This window comes from Ranitomeya variabilis, chromosome 4 (genome assembly GCF_051348905.1).
Source record: "Ranitomeya variabilis isolate aRanVar5 chromosome 4, aRanVar5.hap1, whole genome shotgun sequence".
In the NCBI taxonomy this organism is placed as follows: domain Eukaryota; kingdom Metazoa; phylum Chordata; class Amphibia; order Anura; family Dendrobatidae; genus Ranitomeya; species Ranitomeya variabilis.
Genome location: NC_135235.1, coordinates 560,095,228 through 560,122,468, shown reverse-complemented (window position 1 = coordinate 560,122,468; position 27,241 = coordinate 560,095,228). Strand labels below are relative to the sequence as shown.

The following is a 27,241-nucleotide window of genomic DNA, read 5'->3' as shown; positions in this document are numbered from 1 at the left end:
TTTTATTTTTACGGCTCTGCATTATAAACTTCTGTGAAGCACTTGGTGGGTCAAAGTGCTCACCACACATCAAGATAAGTTCCTTAGGGGGTCTACTTTCCAAAATGGTGTCACTTGTAGGGGGTTTCAGTGTTTAGGCACATCAGGGGCTCTCCAAACGCAACATGGCGTCCCATCTCAATTCCAGTCAATTTTGCATTGAAAAGTCAAATGGCGCTCCTTTCCTTCCGAGCTCTGCCATACGTCCAAACAGTGGTTTACCCCCACATATGGGGTATCAGCGTACTCAGGACAAATTGTACAACAACTTTGGGGGTCCATTTTCTCCTGTTACCCTTGGTAAAATAAAACAAATTGGAGCTGAAATAAATTTTGTGTGAAAAAAAGTTAAATGTTCATTTTTATTTAAACATTCCAAAAATTCCTGTGAAACACCTGAAGGGTTAATAAACTTCTTGAATGTGGTTTTGAGCACCTTGAGGGGTGCAGTTTTTAGAATGGTGTCACACTTGGGTATTTTCTATCATATAGACCCCTCAAAATGACTTCAAATGAGATGTGGTCCCTAAAAAAAAATGGTGTTGTAAAAATGAGAAATTGCTGGTCAACTTTTAACCCTTATAACTCCGTCACAAAAAAAAATTTTGGTTCCAAAATTGTACTGATGTAAAGTAGACATGTGGGAAATGTTACTTATTAAGTATTTTGCGTGACATATGTCTGTGATTTAAGGGCATAAAAATTCAAAGTTGGAAAATTGCTAAATTTTCAAAATTTTTGCCAAATTTCCATTTTTTTCACAAATAAACGCAAGTTATATCAAAGAAATTTTACCACTAACATGAAGTACAATATGTCACGAGAAAACAATGTCAGAATCGCCAAGATCCGTCAAAGCGTTCCAGAGTTATAGCCTCATAAAGGGACAGTGGTCAGAATTGTAAAAATTGGCCCGGTCATTAACGTGCAAACCACCCTTGGGGGTGAAGGGGTTAATGGGTTATTCCAATGTTCTTTCATGGGTAACATTGCAAAGTGTTTGTAAAAACAAGAAACTTTGCCATTTACTGATTAAAAATTCTCTCCATTCTCAAGAACAGAATTGACTAGGTTAACGAATATGCACTGTATTCAACTTCTTTCATATAGAGCACTACTCTGAAACTGGCTAGGATCACTGGAGTGCATGGTAAGCTCCCAATCCCAGCGAGCATTAGTTTTCCTAACTAAAAGAACCACTTAGTCCTCTCACACTTCAGTCTTTCTTTTTCCATCACAATGCGTCGTTTTGTGAAAAAAACGGATCCAGCAAATGGTGCTGCTGGATCCGTTTTTTTCTCATAGACTTGTATTAGCGACGGATTGTGACGGATGTCCTCACATTTCATCCGTCGTGCGCTGGATCCGTCGTAAAATTGCTGTCTGTCAGGCAGAGACAACGCACAGAGGAACGTATTTTCTGACCATCGGAAAATCGCTAAGCGCTGACTGAGAAAAGCAGGAATCCAGCGATGGGTTCCATCTTTTCAAACTGAGCATGCGCAGAAGAATTTCCCGTCAGGGAAATTCTCTCTCGCGCTCTCTTTTTACTAGTAAAAAGATATAATGTTAAAAATAATTAAAGAAAAATTAAAAATCGTGATATTCTTACCTTCCGGCGGCCACCGCAGCCTTCCCGCGGCCCCCCCGATGCTCGTGATGCTGCCGGCAGCTCTGGTTCCCAGTGATGCATAGCGAAATGACCCAATGATGTAGCGGTCTTGCGAGACCGCTATGTCATCACAGGTCATTGTCTCGCTATGCATCACTGGGAACGGAGCATCGCGAGCATTGGGAAGACTGTGGGGGCTGTGCGGGACACCGGAAGGTAAGAATATCACGATTTTTTAACATTTTTTTTTATTATTTTTATCATGGGTTGTGCATGTGTTTTCGCAGCGAAAAACCGCGGCTAAGACACATACACAACATGTGCACATAGCCTTCTAGGATGCACTGGAACCCTCAAAAAAACGGCTCCAGTACACCTGTTTTTTACTATCCGCACAGGATCCGTCTTTTCAACATTTTGACGGATTGTGACCGATTGTAAAAAAAACGGAAGTGTGAAAGAGGCCTTACTAGCTCTATAGCAAAGGGTTTGTAAGTGCTGCATTCTATGCCTACGTGACTGGCCGCCACTGATAGACCTCACATTTGGTTGGTACATAGGCATTGATTAGTAAGCTAAAGAATTAAAAATTCCCTCTGTCCTTGGGTGTGAATACTTTTCTGCCCAATGATGACAAAAGGAGTGATACCTTTATTGGCTATCCAAAAAATATTATATGTTTGCAGCTTTCAGAGCACAGAGGCTCCTTCTTCAGGCTTAATTACAAATGAATTAATAAGAAAAATGCACAACATTTAGGCCATGTTCACATGTTGCGGTTTTTACTGCGGATGCGCAGCGTTTTTGACCCTGCGGAACCGCAGCAGTATTCCATGCGGTGTACAGTACCATGTAAACCTATGGAAAATAAAAACCGCTGTGCACATGCTGCGGAAAAAAAACGCAGCGGTTTATTTTCCGCAGCATGTCAATTCTTTGTGCGGATTCCGCAGCGGTTTTACACCGGCTCCATATTAGAAAACCGCAGGTGTAAAACCGCGGTAAATCCACAGGAAAAAGTGTTTTTGCCCTGCGGATTTATCAAAATCAGTGCGGAAAAATCCGCACACCGTTCCGCAGCGTGTGCACATAGCCTCAAGGGATACTACAGTAGGACATTTGTTCATGAGGTGTGAGGGGTGATGATAAAGATAAGCCCAAAAAATCAAATTCGGCTTTTTCTTACAAAAGGAGAGGCAGTGGGAATGAGTGAGTCATAAGTCCAATTGTTAAATTGTATCAAAGAATTGAATATCTTTATCAGTTTGAATTCCCAATTGTTTCTCTCTCTGTTGTCCTTAAAATGACTTTTTAGTATTAAGACTTTTAAGTCTGTCATACTGTGTCCAGGTCCAGTGAAATGTTTTTCCCACAAGCGTGTCCAGCTCATTCCTGATTGTGTGTCAGTGTAGTTTTTGCATGGTTTTCACAATATATATACCTCCAGGGCACCTCGTACATTGTAGGATGAACATGAAAAGAAACCCGTGACCTTATAGTCCTGATTTGTGTTTGGTACACGGACTATATTTGTGGGTAATATGTGGGTACAAGTTTTGCATTTTTATTGTTACATGGGAATGTTCTGGTCACTGATGGTGATGAGAGGACACCTTTCAAAAGGAGATTCCTTAAGTTAGGGGGCTGTTTGTAGGAGTGAAGTGGTAGTTCTGGGAATATGTCTTTCAGTTTGTGGTTCCTGTGGACTATGGGTTGGAGATCAGCGCCAGTTTTCCTTAGGATGTTCATGTGGGAGTTGTATGTGACCACAAGAGGTACCCTGTTATCCTCTCTGTTTGCAGTCCAAGAGGCTGCTTCTTGGCATCCTTGTAGCTTAAAAGTGTCCTCTCATCACCGTCGGTGACACTCTTCAACATTGAAATTGTACCACTGAGAAGGAAATTTCATGAAATTATGGAAATCACAGGATGGCTAGACATGTCAATGATATGCAACTGATGAAAAAATGGAAGCAAGAATTAAAAAACATCTGTTCATTCAGTTTTTAGTATGATCGACAGACAATCATATGTCTTGTCATGTTATTATTGAGGTTATTAATGGTTGTCTGAGGACTGTTCTGAAACGCTGAATCGTCAAGATATGCTGCTGGCAGCTCCTTTCGCAATTGCTGTCCAAAGTCCGGCGACACTGCAGGCCATGGTAGCACGTTTAGGCCGCTTAGGTGTCTCAATGTAGCAAGAGCATCATGCAGATTGGCATTTTTGTGTTGAAAAATGGCTCCTAGGACACTTTGGAGATATGGCCATACTTTTGGTTCTGCATCGAAATCAATTTTCACGCCAACTTTCTTAGCAATGCAATTTCAATGTTGGAGTGTGTACTGTATTTTTCGGATTATAAGACGCACTTTTTCCCAAAAAATTTTTTGGGGAAATGGGGGTGCGTCTTATAATGCGGATATACCTTACCGGCTGTGGTGGAGCAGGGTCCCAGGTTCGCTGCTGGAGGAGGCAAGCAATAGTGGAGCTGCAGGCCGCAGGCAGGGATGAGGGGGGTGTTCGGATATGCGCCGCTGTGGGTGTTCGGTAGCTCGGAGGCTCTGCCGCCTTTTTGTGAAAGCCCAGAGCCCCCACACTTACATGGTATACTATGCGGTGGACTCTGGGGAAAATGACTGCCGGGCCAACGCATGTGCGGATGGAGATCTCGGCACCAAGATCTCGGGAGATGAGATCTGTTATATAGGCATAGGTGCTTCTCCCCCCCCCCCAATTAAAGTGATCCCTTTTTATATAGTAATCCAAGGAGCCTGTCTTGAGCAATTTGATATCAATACCTTATGAAAGTCAGGTTGGAAATGCACTAGGGGAGTGTCAGTGTACCTGGAAGAAGCAGCAAGCACATTGACACTCCCCCAATGCACTTTCAGCCTTATTTGAATGTGGTTTCTACACCAGATTTCTCATAACTGGCTATTGGATCACTACATTAAAGGTATCCATTTTATTTGGGGAAAAGCGCCTATGCAGCTTTACGAATAATTCCTTACATAAAAATGTGCTGATTGGTTTGCTTTAGATGATTTCTTCTAGGATTACAATATGGGGTCTGCTATTTTTTCTTCTTTTGTGAGACCTGTGTCCAGTATTGCAGCTTTGTCCGTTCATTTTTCAGGGATTCTCTGCAGTGTCACACACAACAGTGTTTTATCCACAAAAAGTGGACTTTTTTGTATCCTGGAAAAGGCGGGCCTCCAGCTCCATTTAAAACGGTGCTTCAGAGCTGTGTTCTCGGCATCACTGGGGGTCCCAGTAGTCAGACCCTTAGTTTTTAAAGCAGGGGTGAGGTACCTTTTTTCTTCCAAGGGCCATTTGGATATTTATGAAGACCATACAAACTTATCAAAATAAAAATGATCCTGCTATATTTGGTCAAATATTTAAGTAAATCGCCCCTAATGCGATGGCTGGAATTGTTTCTCTTTGGTGAAACGTGTGATGTTAGGTGGTATTGATGATGTTACTACTCACAACTGCTTTTCTAGGTTTGCAATGTACTGTTTAGAGAACCCAAGCTTTCAGAGGTCAGTTGTATGATATAGGAGACACTGAGGCTACTGTATATATCACCTGGGAGACACAGAGACTGCTGTGTATATCCATCACGTAAGAAACACAGAGATTGCTGTATATACACCACATAGGACACACTGAGAGTGGTATGTGTGTGTATATACACCACATAGGACACACTGAGAGTGGTATGTGTGTGTATATACACCACGTAGGACACACTGGGAGTGGTGTGTGCGTATATACACCACATAGGACACACTGGGAGTGGTGTGTGTGCATATACACCACATAGGACACACTGGGAGTGGTGTGTGTGTATATACACCACATAGGACACACTGGGAGTGGTGTGTGTGTATATACACCACATAGGACACACTGGGAGTGGTGTGTGCGTATATACACCACATATGACACACTGGGAGTGGTGTGTGTTTATACACCACATAGGACACACTGGGAGTGGTGTGCGTATATACACCACATAGGACTCACTGGGAGTGGTGTGTGTGTGTATATACACCACATAGGACACACTGGGAGTGGTGTGTGCGTATATACACCACATAGGACACACTGGGAGTGGTGTGTGCGTATATACACCACATAGGACACACTGGGAGTGGTGTGTGTTTATACACCACATAGGACACACTGGGAGTGATGTGTGTGTATATACTGTACACCACATAGGACACACTGGGAGTGGTGTGTGTTTATACACCACATAGGACACACTGGGAGTGGTGTGTGTGTATATACACCACATAGGACACACTGGGAGTGGTGTGTGTGTATACACCACATAGGACACACTGGGAGTGGTGTGTGTGTGTATATACACCACGTAGGACACACTGGGAGTGGTGTGTGTGTGTGTGTGTATATACACCACGTAGGACACACTGGGAGTGGTGTGTGCGTATATACACCACATAGGACACACTGGGAGTGGTGTGTGTGTGTATATACACCACATAGGACACACTGGGAGTGGTGTGTGCGTATATACACCACATAGGACACACTGGGAGTGGTGTGTGTGTGTGTGTATTTATACACCACATAGGACACACTGGGAGTGGTGTGTGTGTGTATATACACCACATAGGACACACTGGGAGTGGTGTGTGTGTATATACACCACATAGGACACACTGGGAGTGGTGTGTGTGTATATACACCACATAGGACACACTGGGAGTGGTGTGTGCATATATACACCACGTAGGACACATTGGGACTGGCGTGAGTGTATATGCACCACCCGGGACACACATTGGGACTGGCGTGAGTGTATATACACCACACGAGACACACACTGGGACCGGCGTGAGTGTATATGCACCACACGGGACACACACTGGGACCGGCGTGAGTGTATATGCACCACACGGGACACACACTGGGACTGGCGTGAGTGTATATGCACCACCCGGGACACACGCTGGGACTGGCGTGGTTGTATATTCACCACACGGGACACACACTGGGACTGGCGTGAGTGTATATGCACCACATGGGACACCCACTGGGACTGGCGTGAGTCTATATGCACCACACGGGGGGCACACTGGGACTGGCGTGAGTGTATATGCACCACACGGGGGGGACACTGGGACTGGCGTTAGTGTATATGCACCACACGGGGGGGACACTGGGACTGGCGTTAGTGTATATGCACGACACGGGGGGCACACTGGGACTGGCGTGAGTGTATATGCACCACATGGGACACCCACTGGGACTGGCGTGAGTCTATATGCACCACACGGGGGGCACACTGGGACTGGCGTGAGTGTATATGCACCACACGGGGGGGCACACTGGGACTGGCGTTAGTGTATATGCACCACACGGGGGGCACACTGGGACTGGCGTGAGTGTATATGCACCACACGGGGGGCACACTGGGACTGGCGTGAGTGTATATGCACCACACGGGGGGCACACTGGGACTGGCGTGAGTGTATATGCACCACACAGGACACACTGGGACTGGCGTGAGTGTATATGCACCACACGGGGGGGGCACACTGGGACTGGCGTTAGTCTATATGCACCACACGGGGGGCACACTGGGACTGGCGTGAGTGTATATGCACCACACGGGGGGGACACTGGGACTGGCGTTAGTGTATATGCACCACACGGGGGGGACACTGGGACTGGCGTTAGTGTATATGCACGACACGGGGGGCACACTGGGACTGGCGTGAGTGTATATGCACCACATGGGACACCCACTGGGACTGGCGTGAGTCTATATGCACCACACGGGGGGCACACTGGGACTGGCGTGAGTGTATATGCACCACACGGGGGGGCACACTGGGACTGGCGTTAGTGTATATGCACCACACGGGGGGCACACTGGGACTGGCGTGAGTGTATATGCACCACACGGGGGGCACACTGGGACTGGCGTGAGTGTATATGCACCACACGGGGGGCACACTGGGACTGGCGTGAGTGTATATGCACCACACAGGACACACTGGGACTGGCGTGAGTGTATATGCACCACACGGGGGGGGCACACTGGGACTGGCGTTAGTGTATATGCACCACACAGGGGGCACACTGGGACTGGCGTGAGTGTATATGCTCCACACGGGAGGCACAGTGGGACTGGGGTGAGTGTATATGCACCACACGGGACACACTGGGACTGGCGTGGTTGTATATGCACCACACGGGACACACACTGGGACTGGCGTTAGTGTATATGATCCACACGGGAGGCACAGTGGGACTGGCGTGAGTGTATATGCACCACATGGGAGCACGCTAACGCCCAATAAAGAGTGCCCTGACCCTGCACTGGCCAGTGTCCAGATGTAATTGAATGTTGCATGCTTCATAGTGTTTAGCAGTGAAGAAGCAATGGGCCAGTGACACAAGCACTGAAGTCACAGGAATCCAGCCTGAAGAAGGGAAGTTTACGGCCTGTCGGCTAGAAATTCCCTATCCCTTCTTTAAAGCCTTATACACACAGTCCTTAGAGTTTAGCATTACAGGGCACTAGGGACTTCATGTGCAATTGTACAATGTCTCTACATTGCCCTGTGATCTCGAATATAAGCAATGCCTGGCCCGTAGTCCTCCATGTGTGCTATATTACCAATCTGTACAATAAAATAATTGAAGGACATAAGATTCCACCTAGCAGGCCGTTTTCTCCACTTTACAGACCTTTTGATTTAATTAGATTTTTCTGTATGCAGAATATTTTGTTTTGTCTGCTGAAATTCTCTCTTTCCCATAGGAAGCCTATTTCCGGTACATGGCGGAGAACCCAACAGCTGGGCTCCTACCAGAAGAGGAAGAAGACAACCTTGAGTATGACAGTGATGGCAACCCTATTGCCTCATCCACCAAACGCATTATTGATCCTCTGCCTCCTATAGACCATACAGAGGTAAGGGCAGGATTACTGTGGGCTTAGCTACTTCTCCCACAACCTCGTTCATCTCTTACGCTGTGATATTTTTACAGATAGAATATGCTCCTTTTGAGAAGAACTTCTATGAAGAACATGAGGAAATCACATCTCTGACTCCTCAGCAGATTGTGGAGCTGAGACATAAGCTGAACCTGCGGGTGAGTCTATAAGTGTTATGTGGCTTCATGTTACAATGTACCATAATGTTTCATGGAGATCAGGAATGTAAATGTATCTAATAAATGCAGGTCTCCGGAGCAGCCCCACCACGTCCTGCCAGTAGCTTTGCTCACTTTGGATTTGATGAGCAGCTTATGCACCAGATTAGGAAGTCTGAATACACCCAGCCCACACCTATCCAGTGCCAGGTAAGGCCCATGCCACTGCAAACCTCCCATGTTCTGAGTGGCCTCTACTTTTCCCTAACACTATCTTGCTCACTTCTCCAGGGTGTTCCAGTGGCGCTTAGTGGACGAGACATGATTGGCATTGCCAAAACTGGAAGTGGTAAGACGGCAGCATTTATCTGGCCTATACTAGTACATATTATGGATCAGAAGGAGCTACAGCCAGGAGACGGGCCCATTGCTGTCATAGTATGTCCCACACGCGAGTTGTGCCAGCAGGTACTGCCTAGTCCTACGGAGTACTATTGGTCATGAATGATATTTACATTCTGTATTTCTTTCCATTTTCACTCATTGATAGTTGCAGAAAGAGATGTAATATGTGTATTGGTGACAGTGGTTCTTGTTTGATAGATTCACAATGAGTGTAAGCGATTTGGTAAAGCCTACAATCTACGTTCCGTGGCAGTGTATGGAGGAGGCAGTATGTGGGAGCAGGCAAAAGCTCTGCAAGAAGGAGCAGAAATAGTTGTTTGTACACCGGTGAGTGACTTGGTTATCGCCTACTGGAACCACTAGACAGGCACATATGAGGGCTAAGACTTCATTCACAAAGCTGTAGTACTTCCAATGCCCACTGTGTAATTTTGACACCTAAACAATTATAATATTTTTCTTTAACAGGGACGTCTTATTGACCATGTGAAGAAGAAGGCAACTAACCTGCAGAGAGTCTCCTATCTTGTGTTTGATGAAGCTGACCGCATGTTTGACATGGGTTTTGGTAAGGTCACAGACAGGCTTTAGTTTACTGTCGGAGTAAGGGCTGTCCGTGGTCTTGGTCCAATCATGGAGCACAATACATGGACTGGCCAGGGGCCTCCCGACCTGAACATGACAGCCGCATAGAAATATATATGAAGCTGTCATGCTTGGATAAGTAGACCTGAGGGCAGTCCATGCATTTTGGTCCATGATCGACAGAGATTCACGGACGTCTGCATGAGCCCTATATATTCATATAATTATTTTTATTCCCAGACGTTCTGAAATGTCCTCTCTGCTTTCAGAATACCAAGTACGATCTATCGCTAATCATGTGAGACCAGACCGACAGAGTAAGTGAACAAAGGGCCTTTGTGTCTGATGGTAGTAGTGAATTGTATTAAATACTCTTTTAATGTTTTACAAAGAGCTCCTTTTTCTTTCTTTTCTCTTTTATTAGGACTTGTTCACATGTTGCATTTTTCAGTGTTTACAGTACCAGCAAATTGAATGAGATTTTGGAAATCTCAAGTACTTGTTTATTTTCTTTATCGCCTCTCATTGGGGGACACAGGAACCATGGGTGTATGCTGCTGCCACTAGGAGGCTGACACTATGCAAATAAAAAAGTTAGCTCCTCCTCTGCAGTGTACACCCCACCGACTGGCATTATACTCTTCAGTTCAGCAAATTGAATGAGATTTTGGAAATCTCAAGTACTTGTTTATTTTTTCCTTGCAGACTTGAGGCATTTTTACATCTGAAGTATGGCAATTCTTAGTGTGTGTGTGTGTGTGTGTGTTTTAATTTTATTGAAGATTATACAACATAAGTTTATATAATAGAACAAAAGAACAAATGGTATTTCTCGTTAATACTGTCTGGCAAATTTAACCCTGCCCTTAACCCCTTAACGACCGCCGATACGCCTTTTAACGGCGGCTGCTAAGGGTACTTAAACCACAGCGCCGTTAATTAACGGCGCTGTGGAAAAAGTGAATAGCGCCCCCCAGAGTCGGATTTTCTCTGGGGTCTCGGTTGCCGAGGGTAGCCGAGACCCCAGAGAACATGATTCGGGGGGTTTTTACCGACCCCCGAGTTGCGATCGCCGGTAATTAACCGTTTACCGGCGGTCGCAACAAAAAAAACCAAAACGCGATTTGCCTTTTAATTTCTCTGTCCTCCGATGTGATCGCACATCGGAGGACAGAGAAATGTGGTCCTCGATGGCCCCCAATAGCCCCCCGATACTTACCTACCTCCCCCGGTGCTCCTCGTGGCTCCCGATGAGCGCCGCCATCTTTTTTCCGGGAAAAAATGGCGGGCGCACGCGCAGTACGCCCGCCGCCCGGCACCCGGAAGATCTTTGGGGTCTCGGCTGCCGGGGGTAGCCGAGACCCCAAAGAACATGATCGGGGTCGGTTTGCACCGACCCCTGCTTTGCGATCGCCGGTAATTAACAGTTTACCGGCGACCGCAAAAAAAAAAAAGCGATCAGTTATTTCTCTGTCCTCTGATGTGATCGCACATCAGAGGACAGAGAAATAGGGGGATTCGGGGACCCTAACATACTCACCCGGTGTCCCTGGGTCCTCTTCTGTTTTCTCCTGCCAGCCGGCTTTTTCATCATGGCGGGCGCATGCGCAGTGCGCCCGCCATCTGCTGCCATCTGCCGGCCGGCAGGAGAAGACGGGTTAGGGTTAGAGTTAGGGTTAGGGTTAGGGTTGGGGCTAAATTTAGGGTTAGGGCTAGGGGTTAGGGTTAGGCTACTTTCACACTATCGTTTTTTGGCTTCCGTCGCAATGCGTCGTTGGAGAAAAAACGCATCCTGCAAAAGTGCTTGCAGGATGCGTTTTTTCTCCATTGGCTTGCATTAGCGACGGATGCGTCGTGCTTTGGCGGACCGTCGGCACAAAAAAAAACTACATGTAAATTTTTTGTGCGCCGTGTCCGCCATTTCCGACCGCGCATGCGTGGCCAGAACTCCGCCCCTGCCTCCCCGCACCTCACAATGGGGCAGCGGATGCGTTGAAAAAACAGCATCCGCTGCACCCGTTGTGCGGCGCTTACAACGCTAGCGTGGGTACGTCGGCCCGACACACTGCGATGGGCCGAGTACGACGCTAGTGTGAAAGTAGCCTTAGGCTTCTTTCACACTTGCGTCGGTACGGGGCGGTCGCAATGCGTCGGCCCGACGTACCGACGCACATTGTGAAAATTGTGCACAACATGGGCAGCGGATGCAGTTTTTCAACGCATCCGCTGCCCAGTCTATGTCCTGGGGAGGAGGGGGCAGAGTTACGGCCACGCATGCGCGGAAATGGCGGACGCGACGTACAAAAAAAAGGTTACATTGAACTTTTTTTGTGACGACGGGGGCTAAAGTTATGGTTAGGGTTGGGGCTAAAGTTAGGGTTAGGGTTAGGGTTCGGGCTGAAGTTAGGGTTAGAGTTGGGATTAGGGTTAGGGTTTGGATTAGGGTTGGGATTAGGGTTAGGGTTGGGATTAGGGTTAGGGGTGTGTTGGATTTAGGGTTTTGATTAGGGTTATGGTTAGGGTTGAGATTAGGGCTGTTTTGGGGTTAGGGTTGTGATTATCGTTAGGGTTGTGATTAGGATTATGGATCGGGTTGAGATTAGGGTTAGGGGTGTGTTGGAGTTAGGGTTGGAGTTATAATTTGGGGGTTTCCACTGTTTAGGTACATCAGGGGGTCTCCAAACACAGTCGGCCAATTTTGCGCTAAAAAAGTCAAATGGTACTCCCTCCCTTCTGAGCTCTGCCGTGCGCCCAAACAGTGGTTTACCCCCACATATGGGGCATCAGCGTACTCGGGATAAATTGGACAACAACTTTTGCCATCCAATTTCTCTTGTTACCTTTGTGAAAATAAAAATTTGGGGGCTAAAAAAATCTTTTTTGTGGGAAAAAAAATATTTTTTATTTTCACTACTCTGCATTATAAACTTCTGTGAAGCACTTGGGCATTCAAAGTTCTCACCACATATCTAGATAAGTTCCTTGGGGGGTCTATTTTCCAAAATGGGGTCACTTGTTGGGGGTTTCTACTGTTTAGGTACATTAGGGGTCTGCAAACGCAACATAACGCCCGCAGACAATTCTATCAAAGTCTGCATTCCAAAATGGCGCTCCTTCCCTTCCGAGCTCTGCCGTGCGCCCAAACAGTGGTTTACCCCCACATATGGGGTATCAGCATACTCAGGACAAATTGGACAACAACTTTTGGGGTCCAATTTCTCTTGTTACCCTTGTGAAAATAATAACTTGGGGGCTAAAAAATCTTTATTGTTAAAAAATATATTTTTTTTATTTTCACGACTCTGCATTATAGACTTCTGTGATGCACTTGGGCATTCAAAGTTCTCACTACCCATCTAGATAAGTTCCTTGGGGGGTCTAGTTTCCAAAATGGGGTCACTTTTGGGGGGTTTCTACTGTTTAGGCACATCAGGGGCTCTCCAAACGCGACATGGCGTCCAATCTCAATTCCAGTCAATTTTGCATTGAAAAGTCAAATGGCGCTCCTTTGCTTCCGAGCTCAGCCATGCGCCCAAACAGTGGTTTACCCCCACATATGGGGTGTCGGCGTACTCAAGACAAATTGTACAACAACTTCTGGTGTCCATTTTCTCCTGTTACCCTTGGTAAAATAAAAATTTGGAGGCAAAAAGATCATTTTTGTAGAAAAAATGCGATTTTTTTATTTTCACGGCTCTACGTTATAAACTTCTGTGAAGCACCTGGGGGTTTAAAGTGCTCACCACACATCTAGATAAGTTCCTTAAGGGGTCTAGTTTCCAAAATGGTGTCATATGTGGGGGGTCTCCACTGTTTAGGCACATCAGCGGCTCTCCAAACGTGACATGGCGTCCGATCTCAATTCCAGCCAATTCTACATTGAAAAAGTAAAACGACACTCCTTCTCTTCCAAGCTCTGCGGTGCGCCCAAACAGTGGTTTACCCCCATATATGGGGTATCGACGTACTCAGGAGAAATTGCACAACAACTTTTGTGGTCTAATTTCTCCTGTTACCCTTGTGAAAATAAGAATTTGTGGGCGAAAAAATCATTTTTGTGAAAACAAATGCGATTTTTTATTTTCACGGCTCTACGTTATAAACTTCTGTGAAGCACTTGGGGGTTCAAAGTGCTCACCACACATCTAGATAAGTTCCTTGGGGGGTCTAGTTTCCAAAATGGTGTCACTTGTGGGGGGTTTCCACTGTTTAGGCACATTAGGGGCTCTCCAAACGCGACATGGTGTCCGATCTCAATTCCAGCCAATTCTGCATTGAAACAGTCAAACGGTGCTCCTTCACTTCCAAGCTCTGCGGTGCGCCCAAACAGTGGTTTACCTCCACATATGGGGTATCGGCGTACTCAGGAAAAATTGCACAACAAAATTTGTGGTTAAATTTCTGTTTTTACACTTGTGAAAATTAAAAAAAATGGTTCTGAAGTAAAATGTTTGCAAAAAAAAGTTAAATGTTCATTTTTTTCTTCCACATTGTTTTAGTTCCTGTGAAGTACGTAAAGGGTTAATAAACTTCTTGAATGTGGTTTTGAGCAGCTTGAGGGGTGCAGTTTTTAGAATGGTGTCACACTTGGTTATTTTCTATCATATAGACCCCTCAAAATCACTTCAAAGGTGATGTGGTCCCTAAAAAAAACATGGTGTTGTAAAAATGAGAAATTGCTGGTCAACTTTTAACCCTTATAACTCCCTAACAAAAAAAAAATTGTTTCCAAAATTGTGCTGATGTAAAGTAGACATGTGAGAAATGTTATTTATTAACTATTTTTTGTGACATATCTCTCTGATTTAAGGGCATAAAAATACAAAGTTTGAAAATTGCAAAATTTTAAAAATTTTCACCATATTTCCATTTTTTTCATAAATAATCGCAAGTAATATCGAAGAAATGTTACCACTAACTTGAAGTACAACATGTCACGAAAAAACAATCTCAGAATCAGCGGGATCCGATAAAGCGTTCCAGAGTTATAACCTCATAAAGTGACAGTGGTCAGAATTGTAAAAATTGGCTCGGTCATTAAGTACCAAATTGGCTCTGTCACTAAGGGGTTAACATACCATGGGTCTAATATCTTAACTAAAGGCATCAGACGCCAATGTCAGGCTCCAAATATCACATACTTTTTCATGGGAGAATGTTACTTATCACCAGGCACTAATGCGAATCAAACCATGGTTTCCTTACCTTTGTCAAATATTTCAGCATATTATCTCTTTTTCTATACCATCCTCTCATAGGAGGCTGCAGTATTTGCCATATTGACCCAGTGTGAAATCCGCATTGGTCTTCTATCCATCCGTCTGACGGCGATAGCCTTGTTGGCCAAAAACAATGTATCCCTGAGAAGAGTGCAATGATTGTGAGGACAGGTCTCCTCATCAAGAATTCCTAATAAACACATCTTAGGACAGAGTTGTGCAAGAGGGTTTTGATGTCAATGAGGAAAGTTATGACCCCTTTCCAAAAGTCTGCAATAGGTGGGCAATACCAAATCAAGTGTATAAAACTTGCCGCCTCTTGCACACACCTATGGCTAACTGCACTGGTGGAGCTACCTATTTTATATAACCTGCTAGGTGTCAGGCTATGGACTATATACATTTGAACTAGTTTGTTATTAATTGCTGGTGAAACATATTGCGAGGAGGTTAAAGCTTGGCTCTAAACCTCCTCTGACAGGGAAGGTATTACTGTCCTTCATTTAACCTCTACCAAAAATGATGATGAGGAGCATCTGCTGCTTAGTAGCTAGCTGTATAAAAAGTAGATCGACCCCTTGTGTCACTGGCTCCTTAGAATCCCAACCCGAGAATGTGAGAGAATTTCCAATGTCTGGGAACTGGGTATTTAGGGCATGCCTTAATTGCAGATACCTAAAGAGAGCATGTCTGGGGACTTGATGGAGCTATTGACATTGATCAAAGGAAACAAGAACACACCGTGCCAGTGTCTTGACCTTTTAAGTTCAACCAAAACTGAGCATCTTGGGAATTAAGCAATTCCAGAAGAGCACTGTTATACCATAAGGGGAACTTGGCTACTTGTCTTTTAATTGAAAAATATTTCTGGTGGCTCTCCACACTTGAATTGTAAGTCTTTGAATTGGGAAGAAGGAGCATGAGTATTGCTCTGGGGCTCCAAGACCCCCACAGACGCTGAATACTCAAATAGTGAGCAAGGCGGTGGTCTGTATTAGTCAAATGATTACCTGCTATCCACTGTTGTAGTAAGCAAAGGAAGTAGTCCTGGAGTGTCACCCTTGCCTCATCCCTGGACCTCTGAAAAGTGGTCCGTTTCAGTTTGAGCCTTATGAAGGATGCTCTATGGGAGTTGTCATCCAGAGCTTTTGCAGCGTTTTTCACCCATTCAATTGAATGTGGAAAAATAAAATGCATAAAAAGTGATCATATTTCATGCAGTGTTTTTCTTGTGAAGCGACACATTTGTGGCGCAGAAATGTCTGCTGCAAATACTTAACTTGTGCGCACACCCTAAATCTGCCATGTCCTTTCCTACCCAGCTTTGCTCTTCAGTGCCACATTCCGGAAGAAGATTGAAAGGCTGGCCAGGGATATTCTGATTGATCCCATCCGTGTTGTTCAGGGTGATATTGGAGAGGTGAGAACTTGTCTTTTATTATTCAACCTTATACATTATATATATATATATATATATATATATATATATATATATATATATATATATATATATATATATATATATATATATATATTTATTTATTTTTATAAGGTCATATCATTTTCTGTATATACCATTCTGTTTTTTTATTTGCCTACATTTTCTTTTTTAATCTCCAGGCTAATGAGGACATCACTCAGGTGGTGGAAATCCTCTTGTCCGGTCCAGATAAGTGGAGCTGGCTAACCCGCAGACTTGTGGAATTCACATCTGCGGGAAGCGTCCTCCTGTTTGTCACCAAAAAAGCTAATGCTGAAGAACTTGCCAACAACTTGCGCGTAGAGGATCATCCATTAGGTCTCCTTCATGGAGACATGGACCAGAGTGAAAGGAACAAGGTTATTACAGACTTCAAAAAGAAGAATATTCCCATTCTAGTTGCTACAGATGTTGCTGGTAAGAAGCTCTGTGGATAAAGTTACTCTAGGGAGCAATTTTTTTTTTCTATTGAAGGAACCTGGGGAGATAATGCAGCCATTGCTTCCCAACCCATCTATAAGCCAGAGTTTTTGAAGTTAACATAGTTTTTACAACTGGCTTGAAGTGGGAGTAGTTTTAGGATCTTCTAGCTTTTCATCGCTCCACCTGCCGTCTGTGATGTAGCAACACGACTCTGGGGTCATGTCTTGATTCAAGCTCCGTATTCAAGCCTGTCCCTTGTTGAATATCATCACAGTGCACTTACTGCTCTCCACTACACATGTACATGGTATGCTGCGCACACAGGATGCCAGTGTGCATGTGTCCGTTGTTGCAGCGCTCCCGGAGGTGGGAAGAAATAGTTTACAATGATGGTGGAAGTGAGTAGAGCAGATTTTGTGATGTACACTTTATGGTGTGGACAGTAGAGAGCGGAGTGGTGGGAGGAACAAGTGGTCTAGAATGATTTTGGGATTTGTTGATTTTTGAGGCCATACTGCATGAGTGTGAATTTGGAAGAAAGTGATATTTTTTTTTTCCCAGGGAAATCATGAGCATGGTTATTGATCGAACTTGGGGCAAAATGAAGAGATGGGGATACTTGAAAATATCAGATATATTCGCAGATACATTGCAATGTTATTTGAGAGAACAAAAAACCCCTTTAACAAAGGCTTTTGGTTCTAGATTGGATAAATACATTATTATGTTGTTGTATTCTGGACCTTTCCTTCCACAAAGCTATAATGCGCACTGTATCAATATCTGTTAATACCATTTGTTGACAGCCCGAGGTCTGGATATTCCATCAATCAAAACCGTAATCAACTACGACGTGGCACGAGATATCGACACTCACACTCACCGCATTGGTCGTACGGGCAGAGCAGGAGAAAAGGGTGTGGCGTATACGTTGTTAACGCCAAAAGACAGTAACTTTGCTGGGGATCTAGTGAGGAATTTGGAAGGTGCCAATCAATATGTTTCCAAAGATTTGCTGGACCTGGCAATGCAGGTAATGTCTGCAAATATAAACCTCATCTCCCAGCTTGTAACTGTGCAGCCCCATTTTGGGTTAGTAACTTTAACGGTTTCTTTCCTGCATAGAATTCTTGGTTTCGGAAGTCCCGATTTAAGGCGGGGAAAGGCAAAAAGCTGAATGTAGGTGGTGGAGGACTGGGCTACAGAGAACGCCCTGGACTTGGAGCAGAAACCTCTGTAAGTGCAGACTATACATACACTACTATATATAACCCCGATGGGTCTTAAAGATGTGGATGTTCTAAAGTCCAGGGATTGAAGTATCTTAAAAAAAAATAAAAAATTGGTGGTTCTAGCTTCTGCATGAAGGTTAAAACGTTTTCTTTATAGGAGTATTCTTAAAACATAGCAAGAGACGAGGGTGGAAGAGAAAAAGGCAAAACCGTCGCGTTTCGAACGAACGCTAAGTGGGAAAAATTTTCCCAGCAATCTTAAATGTTCCAAAACAAACAATGGCAATGGAATACAAAAAAAACATGTGATGAATTAATCTCAATACCAAAGGCTTGAAATAAAGCATCGTGTCACTGGTGGTAGGAGATGACATGTTTGGCTGCTGAAAAATTGCTGCAATTTAAATTATTAGTGTTAGCTATGTCAATACGATGTTCATTAATACGGACCTTAAGTTTCCGTGTCATACAACCAATATAGATTTTTTGACATGTAGAACATCTAATTGTGTACATCACATTTTCAGATTGCAGTTAATAAATGGCTTGGTATGAAATGATTAAGATTTGGCTATATGCACTATAGTGCATACCTGCAGGTTTTATATTTTTTAGCCCCACATCTATAAAAACCTTTGTAATTTAGCCATGAATTATTACTGCTATGAACACCGGGAAAAAACTTGGTGAAATGATATTCCCCAACGAGGAAGCCTTTTTTGCAACAATATGACAACCGACTTGTAAAATTGAAGATAAAATATCATTTTCAAATACTATAGGTAGATATTTATTAATGATAATTTTAATGGGAGTACCGTATATACTCGAGTATAAGCCGACCCGAGTATAAGCCGACCCCCCTAATTTTGCCACAAAAAACTGGGAAAACTTATTGACTCGAGTATAAGCCTAGGGTGGAAAATGCAGCAGGTACCGGTGAATTTCAAAATTAGAAATAGATACTCCATACCGTTCATTATGACCCCATAGATGCTCCACATAAAGCTGTGCCATATATAATGCTCTGCACCGTTGCCCCATAGCTGTGCCATATATATATAATGCTCTGCACCGTTGCCCCATAGCTGTGCCATATATATAATGCTCTGCACCGTTGCCCCATAGCTGTGCCATATAGTGCTCTCCACCGTTGCCCCATAGCTGTGCCATATAGTGCTCTGCACCGTTGCCCCATAGCTGTGCCATATAGTGCTCTGCACCGTTGCCCCATAGCTCTGCCATATAGTGCTCTGCACCATTGCCCCATAGCTCTGCCATATAGTGCTCTGCACCGTTGCCCCATAGCTGTGCCATATAGTGCTCTGCACCATTCCCCATAGCTGTGCCATATAGTGCTCTGCACCGTTGCCCCATAGCTGTGCCATATAGTGCTCTGCACCGTTGCCCCATAGCTGTGCCATATAGTGCTCTGCACCGTTGCCCCATAGCGGTGCCATATAGTGCTCTGCACCGTTGCCCCATAGCTGTGCCATATAGTGCTCTGCACCGTTGCCCCATAGCGGTGCCATATAGTGCTCTGCACCGTTGCCCCATAGCGGTGCCATATAGTGCTCTGCACCGTTGCCCCATAGCGGTGCCATATAGTGCTCTGCACCGTTGCCCCATAGCGGTGCCATATAGTGCTCTGCACCGTTGCCCCATAGCTGTGCCATATAGTGCTCTGCACCGTTGCCCCATAGCTCTGCCATATAGTGCTCTGCACTGTTGCCCCATAGCTGTGCCATATAGTGCTCTGCACCATTGCCCCATAGCTGTGCCATATAGTGCTCTGCACCGTTGCCCCATAGCTGTGCCATATAGTGCTCTGCACCATTGCCCCATAGCTGTGCCATATAGTACTCTGCACCGTTGCCCCATAGCTCTGCCATATAGTGCTCTGCACCATTGCCCCATAGATGCTCCACATAAATCTGTGCTGCTGCTGCTGCAATAAAAAAAAAACAAACACATACTCACCTGTCTTCCTTGCAGCTCCTCGGCGCCATCTTCCCGGCGTCTCTCCGCACTGACTGATCAGGCAGAGGGCGGCGCGCACACTATATGCGTCATCGTGCCCTCTGACCTGCACAGTCAGTGCAGAGAGACGCCGGGAAGATGGCGCGACGCCCGGCGTGTGGAACGAGGACAGGTGAATATGCGATACTTACCTGCTCCCGGCGTCCCGCTCCTTCCCCCTGCCTGTCTTCGGTGCCGCAGCCTCTTTCTCTATCAGCGGTCACCGGCACCGCTTCATTAGAGAAATGAATTATGCGGCTCCGCCCCTATGGGAGGTGGAGCAGCCTATTAATTTCTCTAATGAGCGGTCCCACGTGACCGCTCAGGGGAAGAGGCTGCGGCACCCGGAGACCGTGGGACGGGCAGGGGGAGCGCCAGGAGCCCCGGAAGCAGGTAAGTATATGACAGTGCTCACCCGCCGACCCCACCACCGATCATGACTCGAGTATAAGCCGAGAGGGGCACTTTCAGCCCAAAAATTTGGGCTGAAAATCTCGGCTTATACTCGAGTATATACGGTAATTTGGGAGCTGTACTGCAGGGATTATACCAGCTTACACATTTTAGAAATTTTTTTTTATAATTTGGGATCTATTGTAATTAAATTTGATCTTTTTTTTTTTTTTTTTTTTTTTTTTTTTTTCATTTTTGCAATGTTTATGCCTCTATTCATCATCCAATTGGGATAGCCACAATCTTGTAGTCTGTTATATGATTTATTAATTTCATGTGCTGTGTTCAAAGGATCAATGGAATTGTTAATAATTCTGGTAAATTCATCTACCACAATTGCTTTTGTGACAGCTTCCTTGCGTGTAAGAGATGGTGTTACCAGAAAGGGGCTTGCGAAACATGGGGGTACATATTGATTTATTTGAACTTTCTGACAACTGCAAGTCTAAAAAGGTGATTCTTCAGGAGTGATGTGAAGATGTAAACTGCAAGTTAAAAGGGTTAAATTGATTAATAGAGGAATGGCTGATGCATCACCTCTCCATATCAAGAGCATATCGTCAATGTATTTGCCATACCAGACAATGGAAGCAGAGAAAGGGTTAAGTTTGTCATATAGCATGACTAAGACCGGGGCCACTCTTGCTAGTGCAATGCGAGAAACTCGCATCAATACCCGGCACTGGCACTCGGGACCGGAGCGTGCAGCTGCAGTTATTTCTTTGCAGCTGAACGCTCCGGGCGGCAGTGCCCCGGGTATTGATGTGAGAGACCCGCTCGAGTTTCTCGCATTGCACTCGCAAGTGTGACCCCAGCCTAAGGGTAAGTCACTCACCAGAAACGCGTTGGTTTTACTAGCCCTGTTTGTCATTTTTATGGATTTGGAATAAAGGGTTTTTTAACTCGCCTCTGGATATGCCGTTCTCTCCATTTTACTCGTTCAGTTTGGAATAGAGGTATTTCAATTCCCATTATAACCAGGAATACATAGACAGTAATAGAGAATCCAGAAATTCACTGAGGTCATCATTGGCCGAAGCAATGCCGGTAATGGGTCTCATCGGTGGAGGAAAAATACTTTTGTGCACCTTGGGGGAATGCATGTTGTGTTGGAATGACAGAATTTTCTATAATCAATCAGAGCCAATTTGGAAAAACTTGCAGTAGGGTTGGATGAAAGTTTAGAATATGTGGTGGAGTCACTGACATATCTAGAATTTGTGCCCTATATACAGTACAGACCAAAAGTTTGGACACACCTTCTCATTTAAAGATTTTTCTGTATTTTCATGACTATGAAAATTGTACATTGACACTGAAGGCATCAAAACTACGAATTAACACATGTGGAATTATATACTTAACAAAAAAGTGTGAAACAACTGAAATTATGTCTTATATTCTAGGTTCTTCAAAGTAGCCACCTTTTGCTTTAATGACTGCTTTGCACACTCTTGGCATTCTCTTGATGAGCTTCAAGAGGTAGTCACCGGGAATGGTTTTCACTTCACCGGTGTGCCCTGTCAGGTTTAATAAGTGGGATTTCTTGCCTTATAAATGGTGTTGGGACCATCAGTTGTGTTGTGCAGAAGTCTAGTGGATACACAGCTGATAGTCCTACTGAATAGACTTAGAATTTGTATTACGGCAAGAAAAAAGCAAGTAAAGAAAAACAAGTGGCCATCATTAGTTTAAGAAATGAAGGTCAGTCAGTCCGAAAAATTGGGAAAACTTTGAAAGTATCCCCAAGTGCAGTGGCAAAAGCCATCAAGCGCTACAAAGAAACTGGCTCGCATGAGGACCGCCCCAGGAAAGGAAGACCAAGAGTCACCTCTGCTTCTGAGGATAAGTTGATCCGAGTCACCAGCCTCAGAAATCGCAGGTTAACAGCAGCTCAGATTAGAGACCAGGTCAATGCCACACAGAGTTCTAGCAGCAGACACATCTCTACAACAACTGTTAAGAGGAGACTTTGTGCAGCAGGCCTTCATGGTAAAATAGCTGCTAGGAAACCACTGCTAAGGACAGGCAACAAGCAGAAGAGACTTGTTTGGGCTAAAGAACACAAGGAATGGACATTAGACCAGTGGAAATCTGTGCTTTGGTCTGATGAGTCCAAATTTGAGATCTTTGGTTCCAACCACCGTGTCTTTGCGCGATGCACAAAAGGTGAACGGATGGACTCTACATGCCTGGTTCCCACCGTGAAGCATGGAGGAGGAGGTGTGATGGTGTGGGAGTGCTTTGCTGGTGACACTGTTGGGGATTTATTCAAAATTGAAGGCATACTGAACCAGCATGGCTACCATAGCATCTTGCAGCGGCATGCTATTACATCAGGTTTGCGTTTAGTTGGACCATCATTTATTTTTCAACAGGGCAATGACCCCAAACATACCTCCAGGCTGTGTAAGGGCTATTTGACCAAGAAGGAGAGTGATGGGGTGCTACGCGAGATGACCTGGCCTCCACAGTCACCAGACCTGAACCCAATCGAGATGGTTTGTGGTGAGCTGGACCGCAGAGTGAGGGCAAAAGGGACAACAAGTGCTAAGCATCTCCGGGAACTCCTTCAAGATTGTTGGAAGACCATTGCCGGTGACTACCTCTTGAAGCTCATCAAGAGTGTGCAAAGCAGTCATCAAAGCAAAAGGTGGCTACTTTGAAGAACTTATAATATATAATTTCAATTCTTTCACACTTTTTTTTGTTACGTATATAATTCCACATAGTTTTGATGCCTTCAGTGTAAATGTACAATTTTCATAGTCATGAAAATACAGAAAAATCTTTAAATGAGAAGGTGTGTCCATACTTTTGGTCTGTACTGTATATCAACATCCATAATAGCGACCATACCACCTTTATCCAACATCTTAACAATAATATCAGTCATGTGTGTCAGTTAAGACAAAGCCTTTTCGTAATTGAGGGCTGAGATTGGAGTTGTAGAAATATTATTATTATACAAATTCTTAAGGTCTTTCTCAATAAGATCCTGTTAACGATCCATAGATTCTGAACGACATTGGTTGGGATAAAAAAAATTTTTTTTTGGTTTGAAGTTAATTGCTTGGTTGGTATGTCAAGGATAGTTTGAGTGTCCAGTTTTTCTAAAACCGCAATCTGCTCATGAAAATCAAATCCACGATGGGAATTGCACATGTTCGTTTGCTGAATATTGTCATATACATTTTGTTTAGTCCCCAAAGTACATCTTGATAGTAATATTGCATATAAAGAGATTAATATCCAAGATGGTAGAAAATAAGTAAAAGTCCTTTGCAGGAACAAAATTGAGTCCATATGATAATAGTTTTACTTGGTCAGAAGTTAGGGTGCGATACGATAAATTGAGAACATTGCTTGTATCGTTTGAGTTTACAGTCTTGTTGAGGAAAGCTTGCCAAAGCTGACTAAAGCCCTTCAGCCCCGACGTCCTCTGGAACGTGCCTGCTTTAATACAACATTTGCAGTACTTTGCCATTTGCGTTTTGACTGGCTTTCTACTTTGGCAAAACCCAAGATAAAAAGAAAATGAGCAAATACCCTGCAGCAAATAAATAAATGGCAATAGTGCATGAAAATAACATTGAGTACTTGGATAACTAATTTTGATTAAAAAAAAAAAAACGTAAAAGCCATTCCACCTCGTCAAGGTGATTCTATTAGGGATGGTCCTAACCTCTAGTATCAATACCTCACCTAGCAGGACCGAGACCCCAACTAATGAACACCCAGCCATGGAGACCTAAATAAACGTAATGTCCAGCTCAAAGAAGAAGCTCAAGAAAAGTGAGGCCACACTTTTATTTGCAGGAAGTGCAAAAATCTAGAGAGTTGAACTGGAATATAAGTTGCTATGCATGCAGCGTATAGACGCATGTTCACACAACAGACAAAACCCAAGATAAAAACAAAATGAGAAACTACCGTATTTTTCGGAATATAAGATGCGCCTTTCCCCCCCCCCCTAAGTTTGGGCGGAAATAAGGGTGCGTCTAATAATCTGAATAGCTTACCGGCTGCAATGGAGCGGGGGTCCCTGGGTCGCTGCTGCCGGAAGCCTCTGGCAGCGGTAGGATTGGGGCAATGCTGGCTGGTAGGAGGGGGTGTTCTGCGGCACAGGGGCTCAGCCAACATTTTGTGAAAACTCGGTGCCCCTGCACTTTCCATGCTTTTCGATGCGGTGGACTATGGGAAAATGGCCACTGGAGGCAGCGCGTGCACAGATTGAGAACTCTGCACCGAGATCTCAACTCCCAAGATCTCAATTGCATATGTGCCGCCTCCGGTGACCTTTTCCTGGAGTCCACTGCACTGAAATGCATGGAAAATGCGAGGGCTCCGGGCTTTCATAAAATGTCGGCGGAACCCAACACCACATCATAACAGCCTGGGGCCCGCAGCATCACCCCACTCCTACCTCCGCCGAACTTCACCTCCTAACAGCCTGGGACCCGCAGCATCTCCTGCCCCTGCCAGCTTCCTGCAGTAGCAACCCTGCCACCTGGAGTCTCGCTCTACCGCCCCCACCCCTTAGGTAAGCTACTGTAAAAATGGATTTAAAGACGCACCACCATTTTATTTAAAAAAAAAAGAAAAAAAAATTCCTATTTTCCTCCCCAAAATTTGGGGTGCATCTTATAATCTGCAAAATACGGTACCCTGCAGTGAATAGATAGCAACAGTGCATGAAAATAATGTAGGGTACTTAATTTTGATTTAAAAATTTAAAAGCCATCCCACCACGTGGCTTTTTTTTTTTTTTTCTTCTATTGAGCTGGACAAGTCGTTTATATAGCTCCCTATGCCTGGGTGTCCATTAGTGGGGGCCTCAGTCCTGCTCGGCCTTTATTCATATTTATGTAATTTGACATTTGGTAAGCTTTTAATGCTAGAGGTTAGAACCGTCCCGAATACGGTCACCTTGACGCAGTAGGGTGGCTTTTATGTTTTTTTGATCAAAATTAAGTTAACCATGTACCTTATGTTTTGTCTGTTTAGTGGATAGTATGAACATGCGCCTACACATTGCATGCACACCAACTTATAGTCCAGTTCATCTCTTCAGGTTTTTGTCTTTCTACTTTGCCTAGTTGTAATTACCACCATTGTACCTTGCCCCACACTCTATCTACGATTTACTTACTGAAATTTGGGGATAAGCTCAGTCAAGTTAAGTTTTTTCTCACATATGTTTAGTGCAACAAGTAAACGGTGTGGCTTTATTTTCAGGAACGTGCAGTGAGCGGCAGTGTGATGAGCAATTATGAGGCCTTCAAACCTACAGGAGGAGCAATGGGAGATCGACTCTCTGCCATGAAGGCTGCATTTCAGGTGCGAGGCAGGAAAAGTGTATGAGGTTTTAGGCTGTTGATGTGTTTTATATATTAACTGGTCTTTTATTACGTTCACAGTCGCAGTATAAAAATCATTTTGTTGCTGCCAGCTTGAGCACACAGAAGACAGGAACGTCGACCATCAACTCTGGAGCTTGGACAAGTGCAGGCAGCTTAAGTTCGGTTCCCAGTTCTTCACCACAGACTCATTCAGCACCTTCAGAATTGATGCTTCCTATGTCCAGAGGGTTGCCTGGCTTTACCAGCAGTGGAACACTTAGTAGTATCCCAGCTGCTTATACACCCATGGATAATCCTAGCTACCCTGCAGCCAGCCAGCAATGTAATAAGGAGGGGTCTAGTAGCAGCAGCAGCAGTAGTAGCAGCAGGGAAAGTGGTGGAAGCAGAGATAAATATGCTGAAAGTAGGGGGCGACATGGGGATAGCCAGCGGCATGGAGATGGACACCGCCATAGTGAACGAGATGGACACCGCCATGGAGATGGACATCGGCATTCCAGCAGTAGCCGACACAGTGAAAGCCGTAATGGGGGCGATGGAAGACGAGACAGTGATGGCCGAAGGGAGAGTTCTCGGGATAGCGAAGGAAGAAGAGAAAGCTCGCGAGACAGGGAAGAAAGCCGAAGAGACAGCTTTGGAGACAGTCGAAGAGAGAGCTCCAGGGATGGAGGTGAAAGCAGAAGAGAGAGTTCACGAGATGGAGACAGTCGTAAAGAAGGATCTCAAGATGATGGAAAAGGTGACATGTTTGCTGTACCAGATCCTCCCAAACGCAAGAAGAGCAGGTGGGACAGTTGAGTTCCCGGACAGGAGTTACCTGGTGACAGGAGTTGTGTGTCTTTGGTCTCGTTTTTTTTTATTATTTTTGCTTGCTTTTGGTGGACCTGACGTCCTAATCTGAATGTTGGTCAAATACATCTCCTCCTCCAGGAATTGTAAGACAATATGACTTTGTAGTGACAACATTTACAAGCCCACATGAGGATGGTCCCGCATCCTTATGCTTCTATGTGTAGAGCAGAATATGCTGAAATTCCCAGTTGTATCCTGTGCTTCGTACAATACACAAAGCGGGAGCATCTTAAGTGGCAGCCATCTTTGAGAATTCTTCAGTCTACAATTTGCGTGTTTAGAATGTTCTTTTGTTTTCCTTTTCTGTACATAGATGGTTTTCATTTTAACTTTTTTGTTCTTTTCATGTACCAAGTTGTTCTCAATCATAAACGATGATTAAAAGAAAATTTGTTCTAACTCCGTCTCTATTCCTCT

General features: G+C 44.6%; 1 protein-coding gene across 4 annotated transcripts in view; it reads left to right on the top strand.

Annotated features, from left to right (window-relative positions):
* Positions 1–27,223, top strand: part of DDX42 (DEAD-box helicase 42) — a 42,034-nt gene extending 14,811 nt beyond the window's left edge. For all 4 annotated transcript variants that reach the window (XM_077252744.1, XM_077252741.1, XM_077252742.1 and 1 more), the window contains 13 exons: positions 8,459–8,611; positions 8,689–8,793; positions 8,884–9,003; positions 9,085–9,261; positions 9,397–9,525; positions 9,667–9,766; positions 10,053–10,100; positions 16,325–16,422; positions 16,623–16,899; positions 17,712–17,938; positions 18,031–18,141; positions 25,848–25,949; positions 26,030–27,223. In XM_077252744.1, coding sequence (XP_077108859.1) covers positions 8,459–8,611; positions 8,689–8,793; positions 8,884–9,003; positions 9,085–9,261; positions 9,397–9,525; positions 9,667–9,766; positions 10,053–10,100; positions 16,325–16,422; positions 16,623–16,899; positions 17,712–17,938; positions 18,031–18,141; positions 25,848–25,949; positions 26,030–26,770 — 2,388 coding nt within the window. In that variant the 3' untranslated portion in view covers positions 26,771–27,223. The remainder of the gene's footprint in view (positions 1–8,458; positions 8,612–8,688; positions 8,794–8,883; positions 9,004–9,084; positions 9,262–9,396; positions 9,526–9,666; positions 9,767–10,052; positions 10,101–16,324; positions 16,423–16,622; positions 16,900–17,711; positions 17,939–18,030; positions 18,142–25,847; positions 25,950–26,029) is intronic.
* Positions 27,224–27,241: the final 18 nt, after the last annotated feature.